Source organism: Musa acuminata, chromosome BXJ2-2 (genome assembly GCF_036884655.1).
Source record: "Musa acuminata AAA Group cultivar baxijiao chromosome BXJ2-2, Cavendish_Baxijiao_AAA, whole genome shotgun sequence".
NCBI lineage: Eukaryota > Viridiplantae > Streptophyta > Magnoliopsida > Zingiberales > Musaceae > Musa > Musa acuminata.
The window spans coordinates 30,311,372-30,333,600 of record NC_088339.1 but is presented as its reverse complement, the minus strand read 5'-3'; the positions used below and the strand labels follow the sequence as shown (position 1 = coordinate 30,333,600).

The 22,229-nt window shown below is 42.9% G+C and overlaps 4 protein-coding genes across 5 annotated transcripts; 1 reads left to right on the top strand and 3 right to left on the bottom strand.

Annotated features, from left to right (window-relative positions):
- Positions 1-2,550: 2,550 nt before the first annotated feature.
- Positions 2,551-3,395, bottom strand: LOC135605991 (dof zinc finger protein DOF1.7-like). Its single transcript, XM_065096659.1, has one exon. The coding sequence runs from the start codon at positions 3,393-3,395 to the stop codon at positions 2,709-2,711; it is 687 nt and encodes a 228-aa protein (XP_064952731.1). The 3' UTR covers positions 2,551-2,708.
- A 101-nt stretch (positions 3,396-3,496) lies between these two features.
- On the bottom strand, positions 3,497-9,020 carry LOC135605990 (RGG repeats nuclear RNA binding protein A-like). Its single transcript, XM_065096658.1, has 7 exons — positions 8,598-9,020; positions 8,060-8,453; positions 7,855-7,978; positions 6,178-6,336; positions 6,025-6,084; positions 5,756-5,942; positions 3,497-3,702 (listed from the first exon to the last, which is right to left on the bottom strand). Exons 1-7 carry the CDS (start codon positions 8,755-8,757, stop codon positions 3,497-3,499), a joined length of 1,290 nt encoding a protein of 429 aa, XP_064952730.1. The 5' UTR covers positions 8,758-9,020.
- Positions 9,021-9,603: 583 nt separating this feature from the next.
- LOC103975361 (U1 small nuclear ribonucleoprotein A) lies at positions 9,604-15,549 on the bottom strand. Of its 2 annotated transcripts, none has more exons than XM_009390306.3 (10): positions 15,164-15,549; positions 14,828-14,890; positions 12,585-12,663; positions 12,363-12,437; positions 12,032-12,107; positions 11,808-11,853; positions 10,775-10,866; positions 10,597-10,666; positions 10,148-10,230; positions 9,604-9,863 (listed from the first exon to the last, which is right to left on the bottom strand). In XM_009390306.3, the coding sequence occupies exons 1-10, from the start codon at positions 15,503-15,505 to the stop codon at positions 9,833-9,835; spliced, it is 957 nt and encodes a 318-aa protein (XP_009388581.2). In that variant the 5' UTR covers positions 15,506-15,549; the 3' UTR covers positions 9,604-9,832. The 2 variants fall into 2 exon arrangements, with proteins under 2 accessions (XP_009388581.2, XP_009388580.2); XM_009390305.3 differs by having other exon boundaries at positions 12,032-12,110; positions 15,164-15,547.
- Positions 15,550-19,194: 3,645 nt separating this feature from the next.
- Positions 19,195-20,830, top strand: LOC135605989 (zinc finger CCCH domain-containing protein 2-like). Its single transcript, XM_065096657.1, has one exon. The coding sequence runs from the start codon at positions 19,267-19,269 to the stop codon at positions 20,473-20,475; it is 1,209 nt and encodes a 402-aa protein (XP_064952729.1). The 5' UTR covers positions 19,195-19,266; the 3' UTR covers positions 20,476-20,830.
- The last annotated feature ends 1,399 nt before the right edge of the window (positions 20,831-22,229 follow it).

Genomic DNA, 22,229 nt, shown 5'->3' with positions numbered 1-22,229 from the left:
GCAACCTCGTTGTCATCCAAAGGATCATCCACTATTCAATGTATCTTTAAAAAAACAAGTTAAGAAAAAAGATCCTACAAAAAGGTCAATATTAGATAAAATCTCAGTAAGTTCAAAAGAAATTAGGATCCACAAGACTATAACTCTGAGATTTACTAAGAGCAGTAACTATTGAGAATCATGTCTGATGCTAAGAGAAATGAGAGCATCATTGGATGGTAGCGAAAAGCACATCTTGACCTAATCTTATCAATCAAAAGACAAAGCGCTCTCGAGGGCTACGCAATTTACCTCGAAGGGAGCATGGTTCAGCATAATTAATAATAAAGAGATGCAAAAGAGGAAGATCTCGCCTTCCCCTCCATTCCCCTTCCCCTCTCAAAGCCGAGAGGGAAGACACATAGGAAATGTACTGATTGTCTAAAATTGGAAAAGAACAACCATAAGAACATCACGGGAACAAAGGAAAGCAAAGATGATTTTTTACTGTAATTAGTGGCCTCGACAACCTCTTGTGGATCTCCCTCATACGCAAAATGCGGGAAGCCCTCTGGTTTACCCTCCTCTACGTTCTCCATGTATATCTCCCCTTGCTTGTACCTCTGGCCTAATGTTACATTTCCTACTAGTTCCTAATGGAGAAAAAATTACATTGTGTTATATTGAAAGAGGATATTTTGTTGTGTTGTGAGATATTACATCATAACTAGTAAGAAATGTAACATTAAGCCAGAGGCATAAGCAACTACCATATCTATGAATAAATAAAATAGACAATGTGAGCTACCATATATTACCATAAATGAATTAACATATGTATTTTTATAATTTTATGGCTTAATCTTGTTGTCATGTAAAAGGTAAATCCAAATGATGGTATTTTCTAACTGTAACTACTTATGTACGTATCTGTTATGACAATCTTGAAAGAAAATCGAGTTCGTAACTATTGAAATAAATCTATTACGAAACCTATGGAGTTATTTATCAAGGAGAGGCCTTAGAATATATAGACAAGACTATGAAGTATGAAATGTTAACATCAGTGCACCCGAACGAACATATGTGGTGAGTTTGACAAGATGAAGGTAACAGAGGATTGAGCAAATCATTAGAACATAAAGCTCCCCTAACCCTTACATAAGCTGCTATTGTTAGTCTCCTTCGTAGTTACAGGTCGAACCAAGTATTTTTTATGACAAACTAAAATTGGACAGCAAGAGGGGCAATTCAGGAGAACCCATACATGTGTAGTAAGGTGTCGGGCTTAGTAATATACAAGCGTAGAAGTGTATTTGATAGAATCATACAATTGATTTCAAATCCGGAAGACAAACTGAAACCCGAACATGTCCGGGACAGATTCTAACCAATAGATCATGGACTAGGATAATGCACATAATCAATGACCTCTCTTGCATTGCTTGTCAATAGAAGAAACACATTTCCTTGATTGTGCATCAGCGCTCTTAAACATATCATTCAGTCTGAGTTCAATTCAATACAACGTAAAAGAGGCATCTACTGGACAAACCTCCCAGCAATATAGGCTCCCTGAGGGTGAAAGTATGAAACTCTAACTTTGCAAGTGGAGAACCTATTTCCATGTCAACACTTGACACCTAGGTCTCAGAGAAGGATCATCCACTATTCAATGTATCTTAAAAAAAATAAATTTACGACTAACCCTCAGGTACTAATAAAAGCCCCTTGCCAACATCTAATAATGGAAATGATCTTTGACAAAACAGAATTCTACTAACTTAATCTTCAGAGGGGCCTAAGTCAGAAATCCCCTCCCCATCCCAACCTAGGCCAATGTGCAACGATGACAAAAGCAGACGAGCTCGATAAAGAGGCGCATCTTAAACGTTCCCAAGCTTGACCCGATCAAGAGAGGACCTCATCCCCGGGACGACCCTAGACATCGCCAATTGGATCAAGCCGTAAATACTCCTCAACCATGGTATAAGGTTCATCAACAGTAAATACTGCCCCCATCAAGAGGATAAAATATGAAATCTATTTTGGATTTCATAGACATGAAAAGCTCACAAAGTATATAGGAACGTTCAAAGCCACAATTTCTAAATGTTAGATGTTTAATTGCCATTTACATTGTAATATTTAATTACTACCCGCCAAACTGACCTCTTCAGCATCATCAGAAAGATTGCCCTATGCTACCTGCAGTCCTTGATGGTGGTCAATGACAATAGAAGATGAGCTACTGTGTTCATCCACTGAAAGATCCATATAACAAATGCAGAGACGCAGACTCCATTTAAGTTTCCATGTAGCTCAGTCAACCATTAGCTACGAAAACGAAATCACAGTAACAAGTACAAAATAGAGAAACAGAACAACACAAGCCCAATGAGACCAATCTGCATTCATCTACACTATACCACCAAAATGTGCCGAGTACACCCACATCAACCTCAACAAAACTTCTAAGCTCAACAACTACATAAAACATGAGAATTTGAGCCTAGAAAACCAGAAGAAGGTGGGCTGGAGATTATTCTAATCCATCTCTGCATCACAGCATTCTAAAAAACTATATGCTAACTATACCATTAAGCATGATATGTATCATAAGCAGTTCAGTTACCTGTGACAAGGAAGAAGAAGAATAAAAAGGTGATCTTTTTCAGTTCCACCTTCCTATTAATAATACATTGCTACAAGGCTTTAAGGTGATCTTTTCAGAGGAAATTTGAGCCTGGATTGTAGATGGAGAGATCAGGCCATGCTCCAGCCCAGCATTCAGAATCAACTTGCAAGCTCAAGTTCTCAGTTGACAATGTCGCAGCTATGCTCTCATAGCCACTGCTGCCAGTGAAGTTCTGTAATTCCCATTCATGGCCATCGACGCCTGAACTGCTCACAGTACTGGGATTCCGCACCGCAGCAGAGGCGCCATCCCCCGGAAGGAAGCTATTCAAGAGGCCTCCGAAGTGTCCACTCGATGCCAAAAGCGAGATGAAACTTCCACTGGTATCGAGCAATCGGTAGTCCGCGTCGAGGGGTGGGAGCATAACGGAGATGGCCTCAGGTTGTGCGTGTCCAGACGGGGAAAGGCCGGGTTTAGGGGGACTGGAGCTCTTGGAACTGGAAGCAGAAGAGGAGGAGGAGGAGGTTTTGGAGCGCTTGGAGCTCTTGCGGGTGCCACCGCCGATGGGAACGTTCCGAAGGGCGCCGCCTTTGGTCCAGTAGCGGCGGCAGCTCTTGCAGAAGTGGCGCGGCTGGGAGAGGTTGTAGTTGTTGTAGTAGCAGAACTTGGTGTTGGTGGAGTCGCACCTTGGGCATCGCAGCTTCTCCTCAGGTTCCGGAATCTGAGACTTCGTGGCCGCCGCTTGGAATGGGGCTGCGGCCGCCGAGTCCTGCATCATTGGAGGCGGAGACGGAGGACGAGATATAAAGTGGTATTCTGCAGTAAAGCTAGAACCTTTTAGTTAGAATTTGAATCCGTGTTAGCTTCTTTTTCTGTGCTTCATTGATCATGACACGCTGTTCTATGGTGTCGATTGTTGGCCCCGGATTGCTCCTGCAGCGCGTGGATTGAAATTGATCGGACGAAAAGACTTATGAAGGGTAGTTGAACCGTGTAGACGGAGTTCCTCAAAGAAATATGCTCCACTCCACGGGTAAGGTTGCTTTCGGGAGACTTCGCCGAATGAGAGGAGAGACGAAGACAAGCTGACGAAGGCATGAACAAGGAAACAAAGGTCAGTCACTAAAGATGTATGTATTATTGTCTAACCAGCAGAAATAACAGAAAGAAGATGAATCGTGGTCACTCTTGGAGCAGAGAAACCTTAATATCAGCAACAGAGGGCAAGAGAGATCAAGAACAAAAGTCGGGGATAAAGAGAGATCGAGGGGGTCGGTGGTGTCGGCTGTGCGTCGCGCCCCTGGTACGGCGGCGCGTCGAGGTGATGCCCTGTGATGTTTGGGGCACTGTAGCAGCGGCAGCAGCTGGTAGGCCGCCCATCCTACGGCCTACGCCTGTCGCTGACAGCTGCGCAGCGTCCCGAGAAATTTCGGCTCGAGGACCGGTGATTTGATCACGGATAGCGCGTCCGACGGCCACGCCCGGCTCGAGTCACAGACCTTGATCCCCACAGGAGGGCCGCAGCTCCGCTCCGTGATCGGCGCCTCAGACCCCGTTCCTGAACTACGCCGCGAAACACGAAGAGAAGGCCAAGCGGCGACCCGCGACGCGTGGGCAGCACCATCGCACACCGTTCCCCGTTCGTTGACTTGGGAAGTCAATCGGCGACCCGCCACGCGTGGGCTGCGTACTAAAGACACGATGAACCGAACCGCGAAGCATTATCAGAGTGGGGTCTGCACGGGACGTGGGCGTGTTCTGCGAATACTTGTCATGAGGCCACGATTAACATGTTCTGCGTCTAATCATACATCGCTGGAGGCGACGAGACGATCATTTCTACTAGTTGATACCATTCACGCCACAAACAATGTTCTCAACCCCATAAAGTTCTCTCTAGTGACTTATTAATCATGATCAAGGGCCACTTGATTCTCAAATCACTTCTTAGTCCAGGAGCATGTTAACATGGGGAAATAGGCACCTCATCCATATTACTCTTTCTCTGTTTTTACTTTAGCACATCTTGGTGAAGATTTATTTTATTTTCCTAACATATATTTAATCAAGGATGGACAAATATTAGTGTTACCCCTGAAATCATTCCTAGTGTTGCTACAATCACTTGCTGCTATTAATTCATGTAAACAGTTCGAGTCCTACTGCTGTAAACAATCACTCAGTTTTGTGATGCTTTGCTGATCTGCGCAATTGTAGCCAACATTTGCTGTCAAGAATTCAATACATGCCTGACTCTGTGTTATGAATTCTTATAGCAGCAGCCCTTTACTTCTCCAAGAGACACTCAGTATGATCAAATACACATTATCTGTCAGTCCTAGATTGCTCTAAAAGTTTCTAGAATAGGTTGATAACAACTGGGAATGTGGCAACTTCAACTTATTTCTACTGGTCTAAAGAAGCATTTGGATTCTATTTCTGAACTCACTCTTGACATCTAGTGGAATTAATGCAAAGCTAAAGTGCTTGGGGAAGCATGCCATATAGTTTATAAGAGTGACTAGTATAGTGTTTGGTTATTGTTAATTATCTACAATGTAAAAGATAACTAGTCAGGCAGAAACCAGAACATAATATTTTGGAAACAGTTTATATACTTCCTTATTTCAGGGAAATGGGCTACAGAATGCAAAAATGAGCAGCAGGAAGATTCAAGTACATCAACATTGACTTGACAATTAGTTACTCCCCAAAAATCTCTAATCTGATTTGGGCTCTATAAAAGCAAAACCTGGCTTAGCAGCCAACTCAACTCAATTAACCACAGATCAGGTCTAAATTGGGTAGCATCAGATCGGGTAAAATCTACATATCCTCCTAATCTCGATCCTATATAGGTCCACCGAAAAAACAAGAAATTTCAGGACTAATGTGTTCTCTGGCCCAATCCATATGCTGGTCCACCACAAACATGAATGCCATGCAAGATAATCTCGACATGAATGCAAGCACAATAAAATACATGGCCCTCATAATACCACATAGCAGAGAACAATCAAACGGGATATGTTTTATGCAGATAAAGCAAACCCTGACGGTTGAACTCAATAGATAACAGATAGAATTAAAGCTGCAAGGATAGTAAGAGGCTTGTCATACTAAAATTCTACTTCCTACCAAGGGCAGGGAACTGTCCAGGATCCTCGAGTGAAGGAGATGAAACGGAGATCACTGTCTCACCAGCAAACTCGCTCCAGATTGATCCACGATCACCTCGGCCTCTCCCACGACCAAAGCCATGACCACCAGGGCTGTAATATCTTTCCCCTTCAGCTGGCTTCAGAAACTCAGGAATAGGCACATGCTAAAAAAGGAAAATAAATTACTCAATTGTAGAACAGGTTTGGTTTATTCAAGTCAAACATAATTAGTAAAACAAAAAATACCTTTTTTCCCCGCTCCTCATGATCATTATCTTTCCTTCTTCCCGTATCCTTATCAGAACCCTATTAAAATTATTAATAACATAGAACAATAAATATAATTTACAATGCATTGGATGGATGGAGTCTACAAAAGGTGCAGGTGACTAAGCTTACCAATTTAACAAATACATCATCATTTCCTTTCTTAATAGACAGCTGCTGCATGGACTCAAAATCCTTGTCAATTTCCACCTTCCTCCCTTCAGGCTTCATTGCAAGTAGTGCTTTCCGTTTTTCCTCCTTTATTTTCTCGTATTCTTCCAGAGTCATTTCCTACATCAACCAGTCCAACAGCTAAATAAGGCCCAACCATGCCATCAAACGGAAAAAATGGCAGCACGTATTTCCAACCCAAAAGAAAATTGCACGAGTCCACTACTCAAAGAGGTTCTGAAAGAAAACCTCAACAAATATAAAATAAATCTAAGCTAACTGGTTTAACTAGATTCTTTTATATTCAAATCATAATTTCAGACATTCACTTCAAGTCAACACATAGTAGATATGCATCTATGACAAAAACTTTTGTATACAGATCATATAAATTTATATGTACAGAACTTGTATGTTTCTTGTAACATGTTAGCTTCTTAACGTGTACAAATACGATAATCTGTCTGTAACAATGTTTATCAAATTATTTTTTTGACTCTTTTCTTTTTGCAGTTGACTAGATATTTTTCTGGACTTTTGACAGTTAACATACCGTGGCCACTTTTCAAAACATAGAAAATATGATTCATAATCAAATTCATGCAAAAAAAAATTAATATCATGTCTTTCTACCATAAACCATCAATATTGCTGATATATCAGTACCTAGAATTCTGAAGCAAAAAGTAGTCAGAGTATAGGTGTAAATAATGGCTCATAGAAGAAGCAGACTTCTCTAAAAGTTAACATATTGGAAAACCTAGGATGTGCTGGCAACAAACTTCTAAGAAGCCCAAGCATAAGACACTAATTGGAAACTTCTAATTACCATATACCAATAGGATGGTGCAATATGCGGCACCTATCTGAATTGTACATGACCAAAAGAAACATGCCTAAACCTGGCCGAGTGACTAAGAACACTTGCATATGCTTTTGGTTTACACCATGCAAGACCTTTTGGATCGGCCATAGGCATGAGTCAGAGCATTCCAGAAATTTAATTCATCAAAAGATAGCACCATGTTCTAGGAACCCAAACTACGTTACAAAAGAATCTTCCTCGTCTTTCAATTTGGTAAATTATATGGGCTTGATAAATAAAAACTCAAGAATCTTACTCTGAAACAAATAAAGAAAGCTGAAAGCATAAAATTTCCAAAGCCCTTCTTGCAAGAAACATTTTGCTGTTGAAAGAAAATTTCAAAGATAGGGCTGTAAGTAGACTTTAGTATATACCTGCAACGGAACCAAAGTGGCATATTCAAGAACTTTAAAGCAAGCCATTTAGTTCTCTCAAAAGCAATAGTGATCTAGAGGAGATCAACCCTTGCCTAGTGTAACATAGTGCAAAGTGTTCAATAAGGCAATCGGTCAACATGTTCCACCCCCTAAGTATGTTCAGTATTGGACTCTAAATAATGTCCTCCTAATTTGTTTTAAGGTAATGGTTCTCATGTCATTTATATCAATAAAAAAGTATGTGGAAAAACTGCCATTATCAGAAACAAAGAAAAGACATTGATGCGATTTATTTATAAAATCATCATAAAAAGCTATCCAACCTTTCTTTCTTCTAGAAGAAAGGAGGACAAACAGGTGCAACAAATTAGATGACAATAACTTAAGTTCAGGTACCTTTTCCTCGTTCTCATTTGCTGAGGCCTCCTTATTCACCTCCATTGGCAGTCTATCATCCTCTTCTGCCTGCTTATAAGGAATTGCAAGCTTCTCATCCATTTTTGAGTCTTTTTCACTCACCCTAATTGGACGCTACTCAAATCAGCACGAATAAACAAACAATCTACTGTGAGTGGCATTATAATAAAAGACAAATCTTAACTTTGCAATCAAATCATCATAAGTCGTGCCCCAGTTCCCACGCCCTGCGCCCTCACGCTTCATCTCATAACCACGACCAGATCCACTGTGTCTCTCATAGATCCTCCGTGGGGGTCGTTCGGAGTCAATCCCACCTTCTCCATTCACATTACCATATCCACCCCGTCGACCACCACGAAATAACTGTCGTTGTGACCCATATCCGCCACGTCTCCTTTCAGAAGGCTTATCAGCATCCCCTTCTTCAGAAACAACGCCACCGTAACCCCTCGAAAATCCATTCACCTCCCCATATCCTAAATCCCTACCTCCTCTCCCACCCTTACCACGCCCTGTCCCACCCCAGCCAGCGCCACCACGAGAAGGTGGTGCAGCATTGCTCCTAGCCTCCCTCACTGAGAATCCAAGCACACAAAAAGATGAATTTCATGGTTGTATAGAGCAAAACTAGATCAAGGATAAAATGAATATACCAACTTCCGATCGTAAACGGTTCTAACATCAAGTAACCGGCAAGGAAAAAGAAGAGCGACAAATACCTGCTTGGGTAGGAGGGACAGGCTTCGACGGAAACGCCGGCGCCGCAGCAGAAGCGGGTGGCTTCTTGGCGACGACTTTTTGTTGCTGAATAGCGATAAGATGAGAAGGATCATCGTTATCGTCGTCCGCCAGCAGATCAAAGGGGTTGAGGCTAGCCATCGGCGTCGGAGGACCGAGGAAACACCGCCCCAAACCCCAGCAATGGATCAACGACTAGAACGATTCGATCGCCATGGAAGAACCCAACGTGCCAGTATGGATAGGAAGCCCCAAGAGTTAGGGTAAAGCTTGGAATTCTACTGCGTCGGCAGGGACAGCGAGAGCGAGCTCGAGAAGGAAAACCCTAGCGGCTCGTCCTGTCCTCAAGCCGATTCGATTAATTACGTTAATGCAAGTTAATTGTCACGAAATGACGGCATTGTATTCTCCTGCGGAGTTAGTTATTACGAAAATAGCAAGGGAAGGGCATTCCTGTGATTTAGTCTTAGAATCTGCATCAGACGGTTGTATTGAGATCACCAGCACGAGGTTCAACGAGATTCTTTTTTGATGTACTTGATGAGCTTAGTACAAATACTCTATATATGAACACCTTTTATTCATGGTATTGACACATGGGCCCGCTGAAATTGCCACCTCAGCTTTATGCACGAATTCTACAAAAATATGTCATCAATTATACTGAATTAGTAATAATGACATGGTCAGGATATAGCGAAGACATCAGAAATTGATGTAGATGGACGTCTGGACGTGGAAGATGAGGCATTTGCTTGTCGTTTTAAGTTTCAGCATATACGTTAAACAATTGAATTTTCTGCAGTGAATCCAGACGATATTTACTGCATCTTGCAAGTAGGACGAGGAAAGACTGACCAATAAGCTTCCATATCATCATTCATTAACCTAAGAAATTTCACCAGCACAACATCATAATTCAGGACTATTTTAGAGTTGTGCAAGAATGGAAAGAGGAAATATCAAAAGGTAGCAGGCAGAAACCAGTGGAATAATTCGGCTAATATTGAATGATCGTCTTCGTTATTTGGATACAGTAAGGCCGGCGGATAGTTTACAAGTTAGAACACACAATTATAAGCTAAATGTTTACCTAAAACATTGAGATCATCAGGGAATAAGCCATGTATGTACTGCAAGGCACACCAGTTTACTCGAATCTTGACAATAAAACCAGCTCAGTGCAGAGATGAAAGTTGGCTCTTCAATGGCACTACTAACTTTTTCTCATTTTCGACCTCGCATATCTGAAAAACTTAAGGAAATTCTTAGCAAGTACAAACAATGGTGAAAGCTTCATCCGAGAGAAGCAAACCAAGATGAGAAATGCTACAGATTAAGATACTTAGGAGCTTGCGATGGCAAGTGTAAGAACCTTGGAAAAACCTAGATTATGCTGGTTGTCAGCCAAGGGATTCATGGAGAAGCAAACTCTCTGTGAGAGAGAACTCAAAACATGGATTCAGGAAACGTTGTGAGCATATGAAGGATTTATACTACTACAGATGCGATATTTAAGAACAGAGGATACTCTACATGCACACCACCACGGTCCGATGATTCCAGCAAAATGCCCTGAAGACCATTCATCGCAGCGGTTGATGATTCAGTGTCCTGCAACAAAGCTTTCTCTTTGTCAGAGGAGACTTATGGTAAGATATATTCAAAAGTATCAAAGCTTGAGAGAAACTATTTTATAGTCATTTGGATGTGGTTTGACACTAACAATTAAAGCAAATATATACATCAGCAACCCCCTAATGCTTCAAGCAAATATACAATACTGACTGTCATTATCTAGTTAGAATATCTCTTTCCAAGCAAAACTAGAATAATTCTTATTAAGAACACAATGGGAGTTCCCACAAAGGTCTGAAAACAAATGGTCCAAGTGAACCATTAACTTGAAACATGACAATTTAAAAGAAGCAACACATTCTACAAGTCAAACAGATGCAATATAACAAACAGCATAGGTACCTTAAAATCAGCAAAAGCAACAGGCATTCCACCTCTTCCCCGCATCTTAAGCATATGGAAGCCAGAGTATCTAGACAGATAACCAAAATTAAGACAAACTATTGATGCAATCCAGTCAAACAAAGAGAAAAACAAAGCAATTGTTCACTCAGAAGCTGTAGGAAGCATCAAAACTTACTTAGACAAGACTTGCTTTAGTTCTTCTTCAGTGCAAGTAGGACCCAGATTTGCAATGAACAACGTAGAACAGGGTGGAATATCTGAGTGATCCTGCAGCATGAGAATGACCATGTATGTCAACTTTCAGAATGCCCAAAATGAATACACACATGTAACAGTTAATTGCAGGAATAAAAAGCATGACACACCAGATAGCAAGATAACATGAATAAGTTCTTTGTCTATCAGCCAAAGTGATCTTTCCAAATGAGGTGACAGATATGAAATCACTTCATTACTATTCTGGATTGACAAGCAAAATTAATCGATGAGGGATTCTTGTCTGTGGAGATTGAAACTGACGCTCTCCAAATTGTACAAGTCCTTGATCAAGAGGACAAACCACCATGGAGCTTTACCAACCTAATTAGTAACCTTTTTGTTTTTTTAAGCAAGCTTCAGGCTTGGAAGGTGATTCACATTCGTAGAGAAGCTAATCGGTGTGCTCATTGGTTAAATAATCATGCCAAATCTAATAGGATAGAGGTTTTGTGAAGGGACAACTGGCCCCCTTCTCTATCCTCCTTTTTGAGCTCTGATGAGCAGGGCTTAGGATGTAATAGTTTTCTTTCTTAACATAGTGTTTTTCTTTTGGAAGAAAAAGAATAAGCAAAATTAATCATCCTAACCAACAGCCAGTGATTTTCTCCAGACACTAACAATGTGCTAAATCTATAAGTTCTATCTTCACTAAAAGATGACAAAGAAAGATAAGAGTTATTGTACTGGAAATCCAGGGACAATATGGAAATATAGAAATATGACACATACCAGATCATATGGAAATTTTCAATGTAAGAGAACCCAAAAATAACCATAAATCTTTTCTTGATCTGATACCATTCTAGTAAGAAACTCACATTATACAAGTGTACAAAAAGGACTTCCGGTCTGCTATTACCAGACTGATAATATTGGGAATAGACCTGGTACCAAAAGATGTACTTGAAACGAATATTGAAATAAGATCTAAGCTTAGTGTGATAACTTACATTGAATGTACCATCAGCACCATCAGGTATAACAATGGTCCCCTCACTGCTTTCAATAGAAATAAACAAAGTTAAACTAATAGAAAATTAAACCAAACCTAACAATCTGCTAGTTTATATTAAAGCAGTCATATATCTGGGATGATCTAAACCAAAAAAAAATCACGATAATAGTAAATACATTCTAACATAAGTAACCATGTGCATTTGAAGTGCATTTTGACCTCTTTACTGCAGCTAAAGCATCCTTGTTGCTGGGATTATCATTATCTGTGCCTGATGGTTCATCAGATCCACCATCTCCTGACGTGCAAATGTGTCAAAAACATGTGCAAGTGAGTTGGAGAATCAACACATGGTGTTAGTGTCTTATGGTGAAATGTAGCATGCAAATCCTCAGTAAAATTTATGTGGAAGCTGAAGTGATGAGAACAAAAATAACAGTAAACTTATAAAATGGGAACAGAGAAAGAGATCTATGACAACAATATAGTATTTCATTAATGGATCAAAGGAGACATAATCCTGACTTCAAGCAATTAAACATTTCATTACCATCATCACTAAATAACTCCTGATCATCATTTGTAACTTTAACCCGTTTGTCAATTACCGTGTAGGCACCAACTCCTATATCAACAAACAACCATATTATCTGATGAACAATCTGCTCAGGATATATACTATTCACAAATAGTCAATGCCTGAACTAATAACAAAATCATTTTCTACTGACAACATTTCTCATTTGCATTAATAAAGAATAATTCTACATACCCCGTGAGCGCTTTCGAGAATTTGATCTGGCCAACTCGATATGCAGGGTAGCTCCAATTTCAGGATCAAAAACAACCCCCTAAAAAAGATACATCATAAAGAATCAGAATAAAGACCCTAAGATGATAAATGCAATAGATGGGAGTAACATAGCCACAGTTGTAGCTGTTTGTTTGCTCTAATTTAACAAGTACTATATATTTAAGTTCAGACTTCGGATAGGCCAACTTATATGCAAAGTGCAATTACAGCCTGTTGGAGAGTTTCATCAAGATATGCACTGACACATAGACATTAAAGTTGTTGCCTGTTAGGAGATTAGGATCCAGAGACACAAGGATAAACTAATAAAGTTCCAAAATGCCATCAAGTTGTGTACATAAACGGCTGTTATCTGTTAGAGATTATCAAGTTATTCATTAGATTTTTCAATATTTGAATAGTTACAGAGACATTTTTCTCCACTGATAAGGCCCCACCATCCAGAAATGGATGGCCAAAATATCCGAAGTAAATAAGTACATGTTTAGTTGTCTGTCGAACACATTCCATAAGTTTATCAGATATACTTCATCAAGAAAAGGAAAATTACAAATATAACTATGCCTTTGTGTGTGTATGGAATCTAAGATTCTTTTAGGTGGCTTTTAAATTACTATAGATTAGATTGAGCACCTAAAACTGATCAAAGATCATTCCAAAAACATGTATGCAATTGTCTGAAGTACTATTGGCCATTGTTAACATAATAGTGCATTATCCTTATTTAATTTTGAGGGTTGGCTAAGTCCAGTTGGCACTGCTATTATCCCTCCTTGTCATATGCTTCTTTGTGGGGCTCAGTGAAATCAGGTGATTAACACTTTATCGCCTTGGCACACCAACTCATGTGACATTGAAGGAAAACAAGAAAAATAAAAGAAGATTTATTTTCCCCGATATTTTGTAGTTGCTAGTTACTAGGATTAGATGAATCAAGACTCACATAGGACAGATTTAAGTGTCATCAATCTACTTTAGATTATTTAATTTTAGCTTTTCAATTTCTCATGATTTTTTGTTTCTGATTCATTCAGGGTATAGAAAATGATGCGGACCAAGGTTATCAGTATCAGTGTGTTGTACCTCATATCAGAGAGCAGATGCACCATCCAAGCCAGAGATAAAAAAATAAATATTTCAGCAAAAAATCTTGCAAAAAAGGAGTTTTAAGCTGTTAGCACCTGCTAATTACAATTTCCAAGCAGAACAGAGTTTGCCCATGTTTTATATAAATATAAACACCCTCTCATTTGATTATTGAACTTCCCACTGTAGAAATTATCACTGTCACCACTATCGTCTCATCAGCAGCAGCAACACCATCACCACGGCCACTGCTTCAGTCACCATCACGACAATGCTGCCACCACCAACATCACAGTTAGTACTGTCATTGTCATCTACCACTACCACCACTATTTATGGTCAAAACTACCCTTGTCATCGCTACTACCAGTACCGTCACTTCCACTAATAACAATCAATTATCATCATTATTACCGGCATCGTCACCGCCAACACCACTATTACAACCATCACTACTGCCATTAGCATAGAAACTAATGTTATTGTCATCATTGTATTACCACCATTGTCATGATAGCTACTACTGTGGCCACCATGGCTGTCATCACCATGATCGCCACCTCTGCTACCATCATTGTCAACAGCCTCAACCATTATCGCTGCTGCCATTGCTTCCATTTGACACCACCACCACCATCAGTTATTGTGATCCACTGACATCGAAATTACCACCACCACTACCACTATTAACAACCAATATTATTACTGCTACTCCAACAATTACCATTATCTCACCATCTTCATCACCACCAATGCTATTACCACTATCACTAGCCACCTTTACTGTTTCAATCTCCACTATAGCTGCCACCACCACATCCTTCACTACCACAACCATTGTCATTGGTTTTATTGTTAAAATTTGTCAAGAAGTTGCTCTACTACTATTGAGTTGGTCAGAAAAGCACTTTTGAAACCAAAATCTACAAGTACGTCAACAATTACATATCCCAATTTAAAAAAAAAAATTCTAAGAGCTAAATATCAAAGAAGGAGAAACAATATTGAATTCGCACTCAAAGTGCATTGAAGCATTTCCACATCTAAAGGAAATTTGACAGTAAAAGGAATAAGTTATAATATTTCGGAAATGAATAAATGAAGCAAAATCTCACATCTAAGGAGCTCATTGCCGCTATTGCTGATTGATGATTGAAAAAAGTGGCGAAGGCAACAACCTGTAATTGAAAAAATAATAATTATATCAGATCAACATAGGACAAAAGATCGCGAAAGAGTAACTATAACACAAGCAACATCTACGGAGTTTTGTCTGTGTCAGCCCAAAAAGGTGCGTGTCATTGTTCAATATACAAAAATCAAGGATACTCACTGTTAGCCGAACAAACTTCACTAGATTGGACTCTTCAAACAACAAAATACGGAGATCGAACACCAAAAACCCTGGAAGCATCAAAACCCCAGACAAAAAAAGGGGCGAAAGCAGCGACCTGATCTCCGCGACCGGTGTACTCGAGCTGGCAAGAGTCGAACCCAGGGCGGCGGCGGAAGAGGTTGTGAATCTCGCGGGGTTTGACGTCGTCCGGGAGGCCGGAGACGAAGAGAGTCTTGATCCGTTGCTGCTCTGGCTTGGAGTAGACCACCGGCGGAGCAGGCGGATGCGCCGGGTGTGGCTGCTGGTGGTGGTGGTGGGAGTGAGGGTGAAGGTAGTAGGGCTGGGGGAAGCCGGGGGCCTCGACGACCGCTCCTGCGGCGGCCGGTGGCGGCGGGTGCATCGCGACCGCAGCCGAAGAGTTGTTGGGCGGCGCGTGGGAGGCGTAGGAGGGTTTCATCTCCCACCGACAAGAGAGAGAGAGAGAGAGAGAGATTGTGGCCGCGCAGGAGAAGAATAAATTGGGCCGGCCCACAAAGAATTGGTAATGTTTTGTGTGTTGTACTTACCGGAAATCTTTCCGAAGATAGCTCTCTGTCGGCTTCTCAGCTGCACTGGGAATGCCACACGTTAACAGCAACAAACAGACACAAAAAGAAAGAAAGAAAGAAAAGAAAATATAAGGTTAATGGAAATCTAAGATAGATATTCTAACTTTTTTTATGAGCGATAAAGTAGTATTACATCCACCACCTCTACGTTTATTCAAACTTATTCTTGCTGGACATGTTATATTAGAAGTGCCACATTGAGGGAGTGTAGTTACTATTTCAAATAATTATTTCTTTTATCCGAGTATAGTTATTACAATGTCCAACGTTTCCGATGATTTCTTATCGAATAGCAAGCATATCACAACCTTGCAAAATCGCTCGCATGAAGTAACTTCGATAGGTTGACTTCCTGAGAAACTATCTTAACACAGGTCATTGAGTCTCCTGCAGCAAGAAAAGAGCACCGTCAAATTAATGCAATCTACCACTTGAATGCTACTGAGCATGAAGAACAGCCTATGTAGATTTCTTCGAGCTCACCAACCTGAGGTTGCTCATTAACAACAGTCGGCTTCTCATAGAACTCTACCTGCAAAACAAACTAAGATGAAATGGACAGGAATTCACTAACAAGAGCAACAAGAAAATACCACCATTTGAGGAAAAACACTGTCGGAATTGTAAGAGAAATTTAATGTTTATTCTTTGCTAAGATGAGATTTTTCTCATTCCCTTTTTTGTTTCCATAAACTTTTTATTTTTTTTATTTTGCTAGTTTTATAAATTTTTCTATGATCATACATATATAAAAAATAATATTTGATCATATGAATTCCCGATTATATCCCAATATATAATCCAAACATATACAATACAATAGATTAAATTATCCTACTATACATTCTCCAATCAATTTTTTTTTAACATATAAGGAATATTTATGCACCAGTCAAAGTGACAATTGACGGTTACCAAAGAATCGACGTGAAATGACTCGACATGTGTCTCGTAAGGAGTGACGCTGACTTAGCAAATTACACATGATCGACTCCGTATCACTTGAGACCATACCGATCGATCGACGTTACACAATAGAGGTCTAGACGAGTCAATCAACACCATTGGGAACATACGAGTTGGTTGCTCGCATGGTCATGCTAAACAAGATAATGATGAATATTAATGACTCACATACCTTCGGATTGCTTATGTAGGTATAAATGTCAAACTTTCATTGAGATCAAAATTTTAATATCATTACAATTCACTCATCAAGTCAAAATTTTTTTCTCTCGACATATGAGATTGATCTTATAGAAGCACACCACATACAAGATCGATCGAGTCTCACATCGGGTCGACCATGAAGACACAACGGAACCTTGAGATCCGACCCATGACTGACCTCAATCCCTCAGACTCCTCTTCTTAAGAATTCACATGGATAATCTTATACTTTCGGGACAAAATCAAACCCCATCGAGCACAGCATAAAGTTGCACTACAAGTGCTATTTGTTTTTTACTTGTATAATGTTTTTTTACTGCCACCTTCCATTCCACACAACACTATATTACGTTACAGGTACTGTAGCCATCAGAGAAAAGATTGTTTATATACATCATACAATACATTATCTCGATGCATCAACTCGTGGGAGGACAAGTCTCCATGTCTTATCCCAGTACACAGTTCGCCACCTTCCCTTGTCCATCTCTCTCCCCTCATCACACGATAATATGGCATGTTCTTCGGTCGTCAGAAAGGAAGGTTGGGCCTGTGTGCCAGCTACCAGTACACAGGACAACAGGAAACTGTTTACGTAGATTGTAGCAGAAGATACGAGGCTCGACATTATATTTGTAGTATCTTCAGCAAAGTTTCCATTAGTTGGAAGGTAGGCTTGACATTACATGTCTTGGTGCTTACCCAAATCACATCCATACATGTATTCACCCTATAAAGTTTATAAACCTTGGAATAAATGTCTTGCTAGAATAGCCTACATTCTTCTTTATGTGGCTGGACTAAGCTAGTCCCAGATACTTCAACTCTTCTTCTGCATGTTAATTATATCAAGTGGGACCTCATATTATTCCTGATCTCTGATACGTTAGCCTACGGTTCTCGGCACCGCAAATGCTACAGGGTTAGTCAACGACATTGACTACGGTGACCCGACCGCGTCACCAACGGCTGACAGCGCCCGCGGATCCTTCCTAACGAGTGCCGTCACTCTTCGGTTACTCTACAGCAACCCTCACCGCCGTTTTCTCCACCCCGCCCGTGGTTCACCCATCTGGCCTTCCTACCTTGCGATTGGAGACAACGCGACGGGACCCACGGCTGACCCACCAAAAGCGAAATGACTTGCGGTCTACCGGCCTACGGAAGGGATAAAGGTCGCATCCTAGGCGAAGCAAAGTGTGCGGCGTACGTAAAAAGCTGGCACGCCTAAAACGCCATCCTTCGTGTTCCGGGTAACCTCCAAACTCGACTCGGAGAGAGAGAGAGAGAGAGAGAGAGAGAGAACCTCATCGACGAGCCCGTGGGTGGGGGCACGATAATGAGAGGATGCAGCCTTGGACGGGGATCGCGAGGCCGGTAGGCGTGGCATCGTCGACCACGTGGCGGCACGGCGTGGCCCTGCGCGTCGCTTCCGGCTGCCTGTCCTTTGATCCCTCGTGATGGGCGTGCCGCGTGGCACGACGCCGTACGTCCCGCATTGATTCCTCCTCCACCTCGCTTTAAAGCGAAGTGTCTCGTGGCAGTGTTTTGTTTCGCTGCTTGTTCTATATTCGGGCAGCGCGCTCCTTACCATGGTCCATCATAATCTGCGTGCATGAATGCCGTCGATCGCATCATGTTTCGCCATGAAATAAACAAACATTTCGTCACCTACAGGAGGGTAAAATACTGTATCAGGAACTACTGGGCCCACAGCACCGGTCTCGTCACTCGTGGTATCGAGTCATGGGTGCTGCTGGAGTAAATGACTTGGCCACATCCGTATGGAGACATAAAAATATTCTGCAGCTCGCGGTGACGGGATTTGGCTAATAGGCACCCGGGGCACCACCGTCGTTACCTAAATCGTACAGCGTATTAATGGCTCCACCTTCTTTAACCGTGCTCCTTAGGCGATATCAGCGAGCACCGACATTAACGACGACACTACAGCGAAGCAACGACTCGACATGACTCGATCGATGTGGCGCCTTCGTTGGGGTCGGAAGTCCGCACCAAGTGTGAACCTACGAGTCGAAGTAAAACAGTAATAATAATGACACTAGAAAATAAATCTGGTGAGTTCGAAGGGATTGGGGCCCAAAGACTGGTACGGGCCTGACACAGCCTCCTGCTGCCTCCACGTGTCCCACCACCACCATTAAACCGCTTCTCCGCTAACCGCTCACTCTCCCGCCGTTTGCGTCCGGAACCACTCGGAGCTTTATACCTTGCTCTGCACCGCCTTCGTCCTTCGAACGCCGTTACTTTTGGCGTCGTGGGTCACGGTTACGTAGCTTAACTGAACCACAGTTATGGATCCTTAACCAGGGTCACCCTAGTAGTTTATAATCACCGCCTCCCCCCTCACCGATATCTCGCCCTGCGCCCAAATAGGTAGGCAAAAGAGACGGTTGGTAGTGTGAGAGAGAGAGAGACGATGATGATGATGATGACGACGACGACGGGCGGAGACGGAGGGCAGCTTCGCTATCCCACGGTCCACGTCCCGCCGTGGTCATTGCCCTTCGAGAATATGGCGGCGGGGACTGACTATCACCTCACCGCCGCTGCTGGCGGCGGGGGTGTTGGTGGCCAAGAGTTTCCTTTCGAGGAATCCACCTTCACAGCGTTGCAGAGGCAGCTTTCGTGCAAGGGCGAGGAGACGGGAGCGGAGGAAGAGGACGTGGAGGAGCCGGCCTCCGCCGTGGATGTGTACTCGTCGGACGAGTTCCGGATGTACGAGTTCAAGGTGCGCCGATGCGCGCGCGGGCGCTCCCACGACTGGACAGAGTGCCCCTTCGCTCACCCCGGCGAGAAGGCTCGGCGCCGGGATCCCAGGAAGTACCACTACTCCGGCGCGGCCTGTCCGGACTTCCGCAAGGGCGGCTGCAAGCGCGGCGACGCCTGCGAGTTCGCCCACGGGGTGTTCGAGTGCTGGCTCCATCCCGCGCGCTACCGGACGCAGCCATGCAAGGATGGCACCGCCTGCCGCCGCCGCGTCTGCTTCTTCGCCCACACACCTGACCAGCTCCGTGTCCTCCCGCAGCAGCAGCAGACGCCAACCAACGCATCGGCTACGGTGGAGTCGTACGATGGCTCGCCGCTGCTCCAGCAGGCGATGGAGTCTTACATTTCAAAGCACCTGATGTCCTCCTCGCCAACCTCCACATTGATGTCTCCGCCGATATCCTCGCCCTCGAACTCCCCACCGATGTCGCCGAGCACCGCGGCGCTCGGGCGGGCGTCGTGGTCGTTGGGAACATCCCCCAACGAGATCGTGGCCTCGATGCGGCAGCTGCAGCTCAGCAAGGCGAAGTCCGCGCCGAGTTCTTGGGGCTTCCAACTCGGTAGCACCCTGTTCGGATCGCCAAGAGGAACCGGAACCGGGTTCAGGGCCGATCTGTGCGGTCTGCCATCGATCCCAACGACGCCGGGGACGTGCGTTGGCGGACTCGCGTGGTTAGATGACATGGGCGGTGGTTCGGCGGAGGGGGAAGAGCCAGTGGAGAGAGTGGAGTCCGGGAGGGCCCTGAGGGCGAAGATCTTTGAGAAGCTGAGCAAAGAGTGCTGCGTGGCGAAGAGGGCGGAGGCGGCTCCGCCGATGCCGGCGCCCGACGTCGGGTGGGTGTCGGAGTTGGTGAAGTAATCTGTGGATTTCATGGACGGCCATAAATAGTGACGTCAGAAGAAACAACGAAGGCGGAGAGATGTGGTGTCTTTGTACATAGAAAACGGTGGCCTGTTTTGGGGATTCTGATGGAGGAAAACAAGGTGAAGGTGAAGTGATCGGTAAACACACCTGAAGATGGATTAGAGCGGCTGTGGAAATTTGTAGCTCCGATTGATTTCAAGCTTCGTTATCACTGAGTCTATGCTACTACCTTTCTTCTTCTAATCTTATTCCGTCTTGTTATTTCAATGTTGAACCTGTAATTATCGATGTCATCTCCCGTCAATCTCACTGTTGTACATATATATATATATATATGTTTGTTGAAGTATATGTCAGGAGTGGTTGCAGGTGGTTGGCATTGTTAAGTTGTTGGAATTTATAATAATAATTGGGTAATCAAATAGAAAAATCATTTAATGAAGATATTCGAATTTTTCTTGGTCGTAGTCCAGCAGCACCCTCGGAGGAGGGCAACAGAGTTGGGGGACCCGCAAAGCCCTTTGCTCGCTTTGCTGTCTTCCGCAAACGCAAGAGAGAAGGAAGCCGTGCATTAACTTCTGCTACGCCCTTTTCATGATGCGGCAGAAGCAGCAGCAGCAGTGCGACTCAAGTCTCGCGTCTTTTCACGTGGTTAAAGCGTGGGACCGGCGTCCCTGACGTCGCACCCACCGGTCTTTTTAAGGTAAGGAAGAAGAATTAAGAGCGTCCTAATTCTTTGTTACCGGCTCTAATAAATCTGTGGCCGTCCGTCGTGGAGTCGTTATCGTCCACATCAACGGTGGGGATGTGGTCGTCACCCGAGAGTTAGGGCCTAACGACAGCGGGCTCCATGTAGCGTTTAGTGCGGGGCCCAACGGGAGAGGAGGGTGATGGCGTTGTTGGTCCTGTTATAGTCACTTTTGTCTCGGTTTACATGAACCCCAGTACTGAAACAGGTACGAGTGGGCCGTATCTCTTCTTCCCTCCAATCTAACCCAACAACAGATGAATAGCTGCGGTTCTTTTTTCTCCCATTATAGTTCGACTCACTTAATTTTAATGGCAAATTCTTATTTATATATATAAATATTTATTTTCATATAGTATTTTTTTATCTCCTAAAAAGATGAAATTACCCTTAACCTTTGCCTTGTGACCTCCATCTTGTCACTCCTCTCTCCTCTTCCTCCATCACCCTTGTCGATCATCTTCTCCTCCTCCTCTATCTCCTTGCGCGCCTCTATCCTCGTTGTCGTTCTCATCTGCATGTCATCATCGTTGTTGTCACCCATACACCCTCACCTTCATTGTCATCCTCGTGGGTTCGACACAAGTTCTTATGATTGTTGTCGTTGACGCCATGGCGAACACCAGTGAAACTATTGGTTGTAGAGGGAGTCGGCTTCGGCCTTGGCCTTTGGTCCACTCCCCATGCCCAACCCTCATTATCACTTTGTCATTGTACAATGCCTGACAAATATATACATAATTAGACCAAATGTGATTTATCACGTAATAGGCCCCCAAGAGCCTTCGCTTCGTTAAGCGAACAATGATAAGGGCGGTGAACTTGATTGAACTCTAGCACTAAGTGGACGATTGCAAGTGAGGACGATAATAAAAACACGCGAGCAATAAGTAATTGAACGGGTAGAGAGTATGTAGGGACTCATGACTAAGTGCAATAGTATGGAGGCTAAGGATAATTTTATTTTTTTTTAGAAATAAGGGATACTCTATCAAAATAA

Bases quoted from the DNA above. Each gene is read 5' to 3' on its own strand.
- LOC135605990 (XM_065096658.1), bottom strand. From the start codon at position 8,757: ATGGCTAGCCTCAACCCCTTTGATCTGCTGGCGGACGACGATAACGAT. The intron at 7,979-8,059 runs GTTAAGATTTGT...GCGTCCAATTAG, and splicing joins TATGATGATTTGATTGCAAA to GGTGAGTGAAAAAGACTCAA. The intron at 6,085-6,177 runs GTAAGCTTAGTC...TAATTTTAATAG, and splicing joins ATGATGTATTTGTTAAATTG to GGTTCTGATAAGGATACGGG.
- LOC135605989 (XM_065096657.1), top strand. From the start codon at position 19,267: ATGATGATGATGATGACGACGACGACGGGCGGAGACGGAGGGCAGCTT.
- LOC103975361 (XM_009390305.3), bottom strand. From the start codon at position 15,505: ATGAAACCCTCCTACGCCTCCCACGCGCCGCCCAACAACTCTTCGGCT. The intron at 12,438-12,584 runs GTATGTAGAATT...TTGTTGATATAG, and splicing joins TTCTCGAAAGCGCTCACGGG to GAGTTGGTGCCTACACGGTA. The intron at 9,864-10,147 runs GTATCCTCTGTT...TAAGTTTTTCAG, and splicing joins CGTGGTGGTGTGCATGTAGA to ATATGCGAGGTCGAAAATGA.
- LOC135605991 (XM_065096659.1), bottom strand. From the start codon at position 3,395: ATGATGCAGGACTCGGCGGCCGCAGCCCCATTCCAAGCGGCGGCCACG.